Genomic DNA, 12,926 nt, shown 5'->3' with positions numbered 1-12,926 from the left:
GTTTCACTTCCAATTTAGACATGCTTCTAGATGAATCACCTTCGACCATAAGGAATTATGCACAGACATAATTTCTAGATATGAGTGTTTGTCCTACAGTAATCTGCAGTGCATAGTCAGTTATAACAGAAAACACAATTTTACTGAAACCATAAGATATAGCAATCATTTAAAGAACGCATCTAAAAATGATTTAGATGAGACAGGACAAAAACAGTGTGCAATGGAAAAATTAAATGTGGCGTGGCTCAAGAGGCCAAGTGTTAAAGGGGTTATGATGTGTTTTTTTTATTATTTTTTTTAATTTCATTTTATTATCTTCCCTGAGGTGTAATTATAATATTAGTCAAGTGTTTTTGCACAAAAAGCTTATATAATTTGGTTGTTTATGACCTCTTTCCACTCTGCCTCTGAGCTTCTGATGAACGGTTCGATGATGTAGAAGTAGGTGTCGGTGTCTTGCTGTAGGAGCAGTCATATGCAAATGCATTTCCCTGTGTGACGTCACAAATCCCGCCACATCCAAATGAGCCACTATTGGAGCTTGGTTAAATAAATGTTCTTTTTGTATTGAGGAGGATATATTAAGCTATGAAACTTGCAGGAACTTTTAACGATACAATGATCTTTTGTATGTCAAAAGGTCAAGGAAAATTGATTTCTCATGTCATGACCCCTTCAAACAACAGTCAAGTATATCAACAAGAGGGCCATATGGTAAAAGATACGATTGTGTTCAGATGTAAACATGACAGGCTGGGATTCTGGAGACTGAAGTTTATATAGTGACTAAAAGTTACAGCCCTGTCACTGACCATTTACTCTGACCAGGTACAGTATAGCCTTTGTCCAGATAAAATCGTCGCATTGACACCAGCACCTCTGGCTTGCTCATTAGGCCTAAATTTATGCATTTAAAATTCATATCCTGAATTTATATACGCTTTGGGAGAGTGTCCATTGTTAAAAGCGCTGTACAAATAAAACTGAATGGAATGGAATGGAATTGATCCATATGCTCCATATATAGATCAGTTAGATACTGGGTGTATGTGAGTAAATCGAAGTAATTAATATTCAGACTTTTATCACAAGACACTTATGGAGGTGCGTGTTCGTTTTAGGCATGTGTGCAGAAGTATTCACAGTAGCAAGATTTTGGCGGAGTAAGATTTCACTCTGTGCCATCGTGAGCAAAGTTCTTGAGTTCGTCTTCTTTTTTTGATCACCATGTAGATGCAGGATTTAGCTCTAACCATCCAAATAGCCCATGGACTTATGTGGTGTGTGTTGTTCTTGTGTGTCCTACCCTTGGAGATGGTCTGTCTGGCCTCCTTGTAACTCTCTTGAGCATCTCTTCTAGTAATTCTATATCTGTACCTGATCACAGAGACTGCTTCCAGCTGCCTTGTAACTTTATATCCATGTCCCTGCAGCAGTCCATTAACTTTGATGACCTAATAGGAATTATCCTGGTGTTGGTGTTCCATGCAAAGAGAAGTGTAGGATTGTAAAGGATTCGGGATGTTTAGATATTACAGTAGGATTATTATAATCTTACAGAATGTTATGTTGTGTTTATAGGACTATACTGTAATTTGTGGTTGATATCACACGGTTTTTCTCACCAAGGGATGTTATTCACTGAGAAAAAAAAGAATCTTAACTTGATATTTTCTTAAATGTATATTTTAGTAATAGAAAATGTTAGGAATATAGTTTATGTTGTTTTGGGTATTTTTCAGTGTTACAATTTTATGGTAATAGATATGGTTCATACGCAAATGTTTTATGTTAAATGTTTTCTCTCAAGGCACAGTCATCTATTTTGAGCACTGTTGTTATGCCAACCAACATGCAAAGATGGTCTGCAGAATCTGAAATCGCTTTGTACCGCATTGCCAGGGTAGCTGCTGTTGCGAACCATTATCCGCCTGAGAAGTAAAGCGTGTGTGTGTGTGTGTGTGTGTGTGTGTGTGTGTCAGAGAGAGAGAGAGAATGAAGAGAGAATGCTTTTTTGCTGGATTCCTGTCTCTTTTCAGATCTCATTAGGAAGGAGGTGTCCATTTTGTAGTTAGAGCTAGACACAGACACAACTTTAGACCCTAATAATAGTAAGTTGGATTTAGATTTTGCCATTCCCAAACCAAAGCAGGCTTTACAGAGATCACAAAATTAATATATGTAACATAGATACACACATAAGAACATTCTTGCCGTAACAAAGCTGTGTCTCATATACTCATCGCAGTCCCTCGGATATTTACAGAATAACTTTCCCACAACCCCGGCTAAGCTTTAGGCTTTAAACACTGAACAGTAAGGCCTCTGATTGGCTACATTTTATACATTGAATATTTGTCCTGGCAGGACCCTGTTTCCCATCATGCCTGTGTTTGTAATCTGTAATGTTTTAAAATGGTTCTATGGAGGTTTAGTGATGTTTCATTCAGGTATGATAAGATTTTGGTGTGTGGTTCTCTTGTTACTGCGGGAGAAATAAATGGACAGTGAAGATATTAAAGGTTTAGTATTTAAGAATGCGCATATTTGGGGATGGAGAGAAGAACAAACGGAGAGATGGAGAAAGTGTGTGTGTTTAAGTTGTGTTTGCAATAGCTCTGGCTCTGCTTAGCTCTCATTAATGGAGGGGGGGCTTTTACAAATGTAATTTGCATGCTGTTTATACATAGTCTTTTGCCAATAAAAGGCACATTAGTGTGTCCTTGTATAATTCTTTTTTTTTTTCTTCCAACTTTCCTGTCTTTTTTTTTTCTTCTTTCCATGTCACTATTAATTCATCTCTGTGGCTTGCCATTTCCCATGTTGCCTGAACAGCTTGGGACTGTTTTATTTGTGTGCATTTAAATCTCCTATGAACTTGGCTTGTATGCAGTGACTATGTCTCACAATAGGACTCCACCCACCCCCTTGGTCCTCGAGAGCTCAACTTTATAATCATCTCCACCCACAGTTGTTTTTGTGTCCCCATCCCCCTTTTCCCGGGAAAAAAAAACAGGGGTCTGGCCACCCCCTTTGGAGCTTGTGCATCTTTTGAGCGAACATTCCCAAGGGAAGACTGTGGTTAATGGGGGCTTACTGATCTCCATTGTCAGTCTGTATGTACGTCTGGGTCAGACTGAGAGCACCCACACACACACCCTCACACATACATGCATGCAGACCCTGTTTTCACTCACAAACAAGAGGCTGTACACTTGCGTCGTCTACACCGGAGCTGCACTCCAGGGATCAAAGTTCATTCCCGTGGGAAATGATGGTAAAGCAGTCAGTCAATAAAGACCTGTGCAGCCAATAGCACATCATCTTCGACAGAAACACTTGCACTTGGCCAGTGAGAGCAAGCCTGGACCAGAATGATTCATTATTGTTGCCTCTTTCATGTACGTCATGCTAACTCTTCCAGATGTTATTGAGTATATCTAAAGTGTATAAATATCCAAAGCCTAAAATGAATTTGAATGACTAAAGCCCCAAACGGTCAAGTTCATTTCATATATTAAGGTCAAAAGAAAAAAAATACCATTTTTCAATTATGTTATTTATTGAAGCAAAAAAGTTCTCCAATACCAACTGGACCTGTGTGAAATTTTATTTGCCCCCGTAGATACTAATTCCCCAAATATATGAAACTGCATTCTTAATGGGGTTCAGCTGGACTAGACACAACCAGACCTGATTACTGAAAACTCTGTTTAATCAAATCAACCCTTAAATGGTTAAAAGTTCTTACCCAGTAACACACTGTGCCAAAATTTAAAGAAATTCCAGAAACGATGAGGAAGAAGGTGATTGAAATACATCAGTCTGGGAAGTGTTACAAAGCTATTTCAAATGCTCTGGGACTCCAAAGAACCACAGTGAGAGCCGTTATCTCCAAATGGAAAAACTTGGCACAGTGGTGAACCTTCACAGAAGTGGCCGACCTTCCAACATTCCTCCAAGAGCACAGCAACGAGTCAAGTCACAGAAGAGCCAAGGACAACATCAAAGGACCTACAGTCCTCTCTTGCATTAATAAAGGTCACTGTTCATGACTCCACTATCAGAAAGAAACTGGGCAAAAATGGCATCCATGGAAGAGTGGTGAGGTGAAAACCACTGCTGACCCAGAGAACATTAAGGCTCGTCTGAATTTTTCCAAAACACACCTTGATGATCCTCAAACCTTCTGGGAGAATGTTCTGTGGATTGATGAGTCGAAAGTGGAACTGTTTGGAAGACAGGAGTCCCGTTACATCTGGCGTAAACTAAACACAGAATTCCACACAAAGAACATCATACCTACGGTCAAACATGGTGGTGGAAGTGTGATGGTGTGGGGATGCTTTGCTGCTTCATGACCTTGGTAACTTGCAGTAATTGAGGGAAACACGAATTCTGCTCTCTACCAGAAAATCCTAAATGCGAATGTCCGGTCTTCAGTCTGTAAGTTGGAACTCAAGCGCAACTGGATTATGCAGCAAGACAATGATCCAAAGCATAGGAGTAAGTCCTGTTCTAGAAGTAATTGAAAGAATGATCTCCAGTCATCAGAAGTGTTTGGTTGCAGTTATTGCTGCTTAAGTTGGGTAATTAGTTTTTCACATGGATGATAGTTGGATAATTTTTTGCTTCAATAATAAAATAAAATATAAACTGTATTGTGCATTTACTCAGATTGCCTTTGTTTTATGTTGTATTTCGTTTTGAAGATCTAAATTAGTCTATCTATTTAGTATGAGATGTACAAAAAACCAGAAGAAATCAGAAAAAATACTTTTTTCAGCACTGTACACAATATTTACCATAGGTCCATGTTTTGTCGCGCACGGCTCAGAGCGAGGGAGTAGCAGTTGAAACTGATTATTAAGGTGTGGTATATCATGTAGGACACATCACGTTACCTGATGCCAGATAAGGGGGGAAGTAAAGAATAGGTAATTAGTAAGCATGAGCTGAAAAAAAAAAATTGGTGCAGTGCTGAACACTGGAGAAAGAGCAACGTGCAGAATGCTTCACATACGACTGGCTACCACGTACAGGGTGCAGTGAAATGTGTGTGTGTGTGTGAGAGCAAGAGAGAGAGTGTGTAGGTTGGTGCATATAGAGGAACAGAAACCAAGAATACAAAAACTGAATTTATATTCTCCCAAGTGCTACTCTGCTCATTTTCACCACCATCCCCACTTCCATCTTTACTTCTCTTTGTCTTTCTGTATGTCTGTTTGAATGGAGAGTGTTGTATGTTGTATCACCCAATGGTTTCTCTCTCTCTACATCCCTGACCTTTTAGACATTCCAGTGAAAAAAAAAATAGCCACTGCATATATTAATCTAGCATGGTTTGGTACTGAAGTGAATATACATCACAGTAAACCGATCCATAATTTGCAGGGGGTTTGCTTATGTCTCTTTATGTTTATGTTGGTTTGTGTCTCTTTGTGTTCGTATGTTGTCCCCCCCCCCCCCCCCCGAAGAGATGTTACATGCTAAAGGTACTGTTCACAAAACCAGAAGCAGAAATGAATTGTGGGCGTTTTGACATTTTAAGCATCTGAACAATAAGAGGAGTGCTTGCACTTCAAGAGCGCCATCTTGTGGTGTGAGTCATAAGGGTGTCAGAAACAAAGCCCCACAGAGTGGTGAAATGTGTGCGAGTTTGTGTACGGTGGGGTCCAAAGTCTGAGAGCGTTTGTGAAAATGGTTGTGTTTGATGTTCTTTTTCAATTTAACACAAAGGTTTTCACCGCAAATGGTGCGATATTTCAGTAACAAATTGAGTGAACAGTAGAATAAATATCTACACGAATTTCAGAATTTCTTTGTACTTGGTACGTCCTCTTTTTGCTTCAATGACAGTGTGCACTCGAGCTGACCCAGATGCCACAAGTTTGTGTAAAACCTGAAGATCCATTTTAGATCAAATCCATCATTGTCATCTGAACACACTCTTCAATAGAAGGGATACGTTTTAATATATATATATATATATATATATATATATATATACTAATTTTTTACAAAGGAGTTAACATGGTTACATCACAAACCTGCTTACATTTAAATAGTGACTTTGCAATTGTAAAAAAAAAAAAACGAATATTTTGGACCCCCACTTTCATAATTAGCTCCCCTACATGTATAAATGCATAAATTCTGTAGTTGGACATTTGCACTGCCAGTCAAAGAGTCTTATCTCATTATTTTCCCTATAGAGGGATTAAATCAATCAGACTCTTTTAGCAGCAGCTAGAAGTCTGGCTTGTAAGATTAGCCGTTTGAAAACTGTGACCAATTTATACAATCCCGTGTGCTCCTGCAGCATCAATGCCACTCGGACATCCCTGAGGTAGATAGTAGATAGGCTGAACCATTCCAAGCCCTTTGCTGGATGATCGCCAGCTATAAATATCTACTTAACAGACGAAATGAGGTTTTATTGTTTGTATTTTTAAAGCCCTAAATGTCCACCACAACGCTACTGCTGACTGTTCCTCAACCTCGGCTGAAACAGAAATGCGCTCGTGCATTCAGCTCTGGAACAGTCTACCCGTAGACACTAGGCATGCTTCTTCTGTAGCCACTGTTAAATTAAATCAAAGCTCAAAACATGGTTTTATTTCAAAGCTTTTGAGAATGGTTGAAACTATTTAATGTGTGTGTGTAATTTGTGCGTTTATATATGTTCTTGTCTAAAGCAGTCGAGAGCAGTAACTGGTGGAAAATACTTGTTTATATATACCACTTTGGTTTTAGATGTGCTCTACCAATAAAATGTACTTACTGACTTACTCTGCCTTCCCCTTCTTTCCCTCCATCACTTTTGATAGCTGTGACGAGTACGTCACTCAGCTGGACGAGATGCAGAGGCAGCTGGCAGCGGCTGAGGATGAGAAGAAGACCCTGAACTCGCTCCTACGCATGGCCATCCAGCAGAAGCTGGCCCTCACGCAGCGTCTAGAAGATCTCGAGTTCGACCATGAGCAGACGCGCCGGGGTGGAGCCAACAGCAGGACCAAGTCCGCCTCCACCCGGGCCAAGGCCGCTCACAACCCCGCGCAGTCACATGTAAGTCCACCCCTCAATGCCACCTGCGGGGGTCGCGGCGAGCCCAACGGCCTCCTGGGAACGCCACATGTGTTCTGCAGCGAAAAGTACAAGATCTACTGCGACTAAAAGTGCAGCGTGTTTTAAACAGCGCTTATCGGTGTACAAAGCCCCACTCACATGTGCTCTCTCGCTCGCTATTTGCTGTATGCTGTGTATCTTTATGCCTTATGGTTATACCTACCAGTGTGATAGTAGCTAGGTGAAAGATGGTTAATATGATAGCTGCCATTCATGTATTCTGCAGAGGGCAGTTTGCTTCCTTCTGTACTCACGGTGCTGTATTTTAATCGGCAGCTCCATATCTGAGTGTATGTTAGCACGCATGTGGTTCTCCTGACCACTAGTAATGCGATGGTGTCGTTGTGATCGTGATGTTTACCTAGCTGCCATCTGCACCTTGGTAGATATCCTTCCCCCTTTTCCCTTTCTCTAACACATCCTCCTGCCCTCTTATTCTTTCCCCCTCTCTCTCTCTCTCTCTCTCTCTCTCTCCTGCCTAAGAAAACCATTCTACGAACCCGGCAGCCCGTTGTCTAATCAGGTGACTAATGTTTACATTGAATACATATAGAAACATTTTGATATGCAAATGCCCCACTTCTAACAGTAGGGGAGGACCACTGGTGTTCTGAAGTGGGGAAAAAAACAACGGGTTACTGAAAACTTAGGAGCGTTTTCTGCTCCTTCTTGATCAATTGGAGGTGGGCAGGAGTGGGATCTTAGTCGTCTTCTTCTTCTTCTTCTTCTTATTATTATTATTATTATCCAAACGGCAAGCTTTTGGCCAAGATCCCAAACGGCTAATTGTTTGCATGCAATTTGCTAGATTCTTGGCTGCGAAAATGTGTATACTACATAGTGTCCTAGGTTCTGTCTCCACCTCGAGCACACGTATAAAACAGGGCTCTACACGAGGGGATAATTATTTACAGAGGAGCGTTTCCTCTCTCTCCACACAGTAGATCCGTCCCCCAAACATGGAGAGCTTCCTTCATAGCCATGAACACTGGAGCATAAAGGAGGAGGGGAAAATCAGCTCACTCCCTCAAATTCAAGTGCACTTCTGCTAGGGGACTCAGGTTCCACAGTTTGCCACACAAAAAGGCAGATCTGATCTGATCGGTGAAAAGGAAAAAAAAAAAAAAACACAAGAAAAAAGCCTTTTGATTGGTGATGATTCAACAAAAAAAAGAGCACAACGAACAAGGCACAGATGCCGAACGATTAACGAAGAATGACACCAAACATCACCATGGAAAAAGTGCCTGTCTTTTGCTTTCTATTGGCAACTGTCCATTTCTCAGTGTAAAGCCCTGTCCTTTGTGTTTGAAAGCTAGTGTTAATCTCCGTCATCATTCTGTCTCACCCCAGTGCTTGTATGCAAGTGTGTATTTGCACACGTGTGTGAGTGAATCCTCTCGTACCTAACACCGTTCCCTTGCTTCTCCTAACATCATTCTCCTTGTAGATTGTCAGCAGCTTGCTCCCTGTGCCTCACCACTTTCCCTTTAAACACCACCAGGTAAACCTCCCATAACATTGTCATATCGTGATGCACGCTCCTCTCGCACGAACATCAGTAATGTACCAATGTCGCGTGTCGAGCAAACAAACGAGCCGTGTTTAGTGTTCTAGTTTGTATTGCACAAGGTGAATATCTCCATGGCGCCACATCACTATAAGTAGTTTTGTAAAATAAACAAAATAAAGCTTTAAAATAGCAAGCGAATGCTAGGAAAATAAGAATAAAAAAACAAAGTGTGGGGCTTATAGTTATCTTAAACTTATGCTGGCGATGAAAACCTTTTTTTTTTTTTTTTTTTTTTTTTTTTTAAAAGCTTTATTAGCTTAAAAGCAGGGTTGAGGACGGATGAGGAAAAGTCAAAATGATTAGGTATTATATATTCGTAAAGAAATACTATTCAGGTAAAATCCTTCCCAGGCCAGCTTCCTCCTAACCAGAGGAAGTGCATGTGTGCATGTGTGTGTGAATCTGTGGAAAAGGCAAAGACCTCAGTCCTCAACTCTGCTTCTGCCTGTGCTGCATTTAAAGCCCTCGTTAGGCCTTTAGATAACGTACTGTATTAAAGAGACGCAAAGCTATCGCTCTCCTCTTTCTCACACGCTCATGTGAACACTGCTTGGATCTGACCACTCTTTTCTGTTCCTTCATGCATCCTGTAAGCAACAAGCGAAGGCTTAAGATGGAGTGTTAGACTTTTTAAAAGCGTTTATGATACAAGCAGATATCAGATAGTTAGAATAAAAGGGCAAAAGTGGACGAAACTGATGAGTTATTCTTTAAAAGGTTATCATTTTTGTTATACACTCAGAGACCATTTATTCGAATGATGTTTCTATACATTAATCGTCACCTTTAACTCGATGTAGCGTTCTGATGATTAATGATCAGTGAGGAACGTCTTGCTACGACTCTGGTTCCTCATTGGCTGGCACCACATTAAAACACATATCTAGCTTACTACTAACATGCATGACACCTGGGAACCCACCTCAGTGATGCTTCATCATCATTCGAGGACGCATCCGTTAGGTGGAGTTTTAACAGGAGACGGGCGGCGTTTTTATTATATTCATGAGCTGGTGGCTTTCCTGCGCTTGCTATTTTTGCAAACTAAGATTGAAACCTTCTGCGTTTGTTTTCTGGTGACTAGCCTACTAATAATTTTGCTCCTACTTAATTTTAGTCGAATAATCATATGGGCATTTATTTAACATTCTAGCAGCATGCATCTGATTTATTCATTTAAACTCTTCTAAAGTCGAACATTCTAATATCAGTTATTTCTTTGTTTTCATTTTGCAGTAAAGTTCAGCCCCTAGTTGAGCGGGGAAGTCGCCATTCCATCATGCTGATAAATTCATTCTGCGTTTAGCCCAAAGGAAATCCACTGGAAGACAAAAATCTCATTTTATAATTAAAAAATAGTAAAAAAAAAAAAATTTTTTTTTTTACATTTTATTTACAATCTATTAATTCTCACAGGAAGTATTTGAAAATGAATACAAACTAAATCTAACATGGTTAAAATAGCATCATTACCATTTTATATAGTTTAATAGGCAGTCCCTACAGGATTCGCAGAGTTGTTGTTTTTTTTTTGTTTGTTTGTTGTTTTGGTGATCGTTGCGGCCAAAAATGTTTGTTTTTTCTTTCTTTTTCATAATTTGTGATGCAACTTGCAGAGTTGCATAGAATTTGAGTTGGCAAAATTGCACAAAATTATTATGCAGTCCTTCACGGTGATGTTTTCGGTAAATGAGACCTTCGTGAATGTGCATTGCGATGACGTCACATGACGCGTCTTGGCCCAAATCTGCGGGAAATCTGCAGTCATTTTGAAAACTTGCAAGCTCCTCCGAATATTGCGGCGTTTACTTAATTCTGCGTTCATTTCTGCGAATTCTGGAGGGACTGAATAGGAAGCCATCGCTCGCAAATAATGAAACTCCGCCTATAAGAATTTCGATTCCGAGTAAATTGGAAAACAAAAGAAAGGTGTTAAAGAGAAACGATCCTACGAGTAGTTATCTTTTTTTGTTTTGTAAACTGTGCACTTTTAATATAGGTATATCGCTTTCATTATTAATCTAGGCTTAGGTTTGTAGTGTTTTGGTTTGTGAGTCAGGTCAAGTATATTGTATACTATACAAATATATTGATAGTAATCGTTTTTATTTTGTTGTTGTTACATATATGCATTCTGTATGCAAAGAACAGAGATCAACTCACATATCCAAAACTACTCACACTGCAAACCAGTCCTATTGTATTCTGTGAAATGAATCCATGAGCATTATATCATTTATAATTTTTTATAATCACTCGCTCATGTCATATGTTGTTGTTGTTGTTGTTGTTGTTTTGTTTTGTTTTTTCTCTCCATGTTTGTTGTTCTGCCATATTCTAAAAACAAAATCCCGGGTGGTCAGATGCTGGGCTTTTTTGTCTATTTATTATTCTTAGGAATAGTTCAAAGTGAACATGGAGAAACTTGATGATATTTTTGGCTTAACACAGTAAAGCGCGCTTCAGAAAGAACCAAATCTATAGCAGATGACGTGGAAATGTTTTGGTCTTCTAGCGCCGCTTTACTCAAGCTTTCTACGGATCGCTGATGTCACGAATTCTCTGCAAGCGTAAAAATTAATTCCAAATTGGAATGGTCTCATTCTCTCTTTATTTATCGTGCCAATGTCTCGGTACACTGTTTTACGTTTGATATAAGAATAAATAAAAGTTTTTAAAAAAAAACTGGAATGGAGATCAGAAAGAAGAGAATTGCTCCATTGGGTGTGATTTTGAATCGCTCCCACTTTCATGCCCTCCATTTGAGTTGACTTTGTTGTTTGTTTGGTTTTTTGGGGTTTTTTTTTTTTTTTGGTTGGTTGGTTTTGCTCTTCATTCTGACCAGTAGTGCCTTTCATTGTTTCAAGAGAGAATTATAGTCGAGGTTTTAGTTTTTCTAGTTGTTTCCCCTCTCCTGAAGGCAAGAGGATTGAGCAAGATTTCTTCCTTCAGAGGATGCTTAGAAGCAGCAATAAGTGCAAAAGACACACAATCAGTTTTGCGAGCGTGTGTTTTGTTAGACATTAGGTAAATGAAATTGCAGGGAATTCTTGAGATCAGTGACCCCATTATCAAATTCAGGGGTTTTAGCAAAAGGTCTTTTTTTAAAATCAAGTGATGGGAATCAGAATTCATCCTATTTGCCTCATAATGAACAAAAAAAAGAGAGACAGACACCACACAGTAGTGTGGTGTTTGCAGGTGGAGACTGGTGTAACTATAGCTTTGTTTGGTGAAGGTAACGTGGTATTCATAGTATTGTTGACAAATGAGTGAACTCGTGTCCTCGTTTTGTCCAATTTACGTTTGCTGTTTTTGTTTTGTTTTTTGTTTTTTTAAATCTTTTTGGTTTTAACATATTCTTTAAGCATTGTGATTTCAGGAAACAGAAAACATTTTGCATCAACAAGCTTGAATAGTGCCATGAAAGTCACAACCAGTTTGTTGAGGCAGAAAAACCCAATTAATATGTTTTGGGAAGTGAGCAAAAAAAAAAACACAAGGTCAATTAAGTGCAATTCAAACTGCTGATTTACAAAGCAAATGAGCTTTTCTGTTTGCTGGAAGCGATAGTGTTGTTATTCAGCTAGCTGATAACTTTATACAGTCATATTGTGTTCAGTATTGATCCGCGAGGAGAGTTTGATACCTTTATATATAAAAAAAAATAATGACTTCATCCATATGTTGGTATTTATTTGAAACGTTTTACAGTACTGTTTATCAATAATGTGCATTATGATTGATTAGTGGTGGAACATGTCAGACGCATGTCATTCGTCAGCTATGGAACTTTTACACAGAACGGAAAACAAACCGCTTGAAACAGGTTCAAAATGAAAAAGAGGGGAAGGGGGGAAGAATTAAATCGTTAAAAGAAATGTGTTTAGCTATTAAGTGACGTATTACTGCTGAACTAACTCAGAAAAAGTGTTGTTTTGTTTTCCTTAGAGGGATACTCGTCTGTGTAAAGGTAGTCATGCTGGTTTAAAAATCAATAAAAAGGACTAAAATGTTGGTCCGTTTTCTGGTTTTATTGTCCTGTTTCCTGTTTATGGCTCTGAGAGATTCCGACTGCTGTGATCGGTTCAACTCGGTGTCCAATATAGAGGCGCCGCCCACCTTTTGTTTCCAAGCTGCACAGATAGGGGGTTTCCCAGCGAAAGCTGGTGACCTCATCATTTCTCTCTCTCTCTCTCACACACACACACACACACACACA

The 12,926-nt window shown here is 39.4% G+C and overlaps 1 protein-coding gene across 2 annotated transcripts in view; it reads left to right on the top strand.

Moving 5' to 3' along the window:
- zgc:171572 (protein bicaudal D homolog 2) overlaps window positions 1-12,721 on the top strand; it is a 51,179-nt gene extending 38,458 nt beyond the window's left edge. Inside the window, exons 9-10 of one of the 2 annotated variants that reach the window (XM_017468201.3) lie at window positions 6,834-7,071; window positions 9,941-12,721. In XM_017468201.3, the coding sequence (XP_017323690.1) occupies window positions 6,834-7,071; window positions 9,941-9,943 (241 nt within the window). In that variant the 3' untranslated portion in view covers window positions 9,944-12,721. Of the gene's footprint in view, window positions 1-6,833 lie in introns of both variants that reach the window. The other variant, XM_017468200.3, reaches the window with a different exon arrangement.
- Window positions 12,722-12,926: the final 205 nt, after the last annotated feature.

This window comes from Ictalurus punctatus, chromosome 5, assembly GCF_001660625.3.
Source record: "Ictalurus punctatus breed USDA103 chromosome 5, Coco_2.0, whole genome shotgun sequence".
Taxonomy (NCBI): Eukaryota; Metazoa; Chordata; class Actinopteri; order Siluriformes; family Ictaluridae; genus Ictalurus; species Ictalurus punctatus.
The sequence above is the reverse complement of the archived record's forward strand: the minus strand, read 5'-3'. Positions and strand labels throughout refer to the sequence as shown.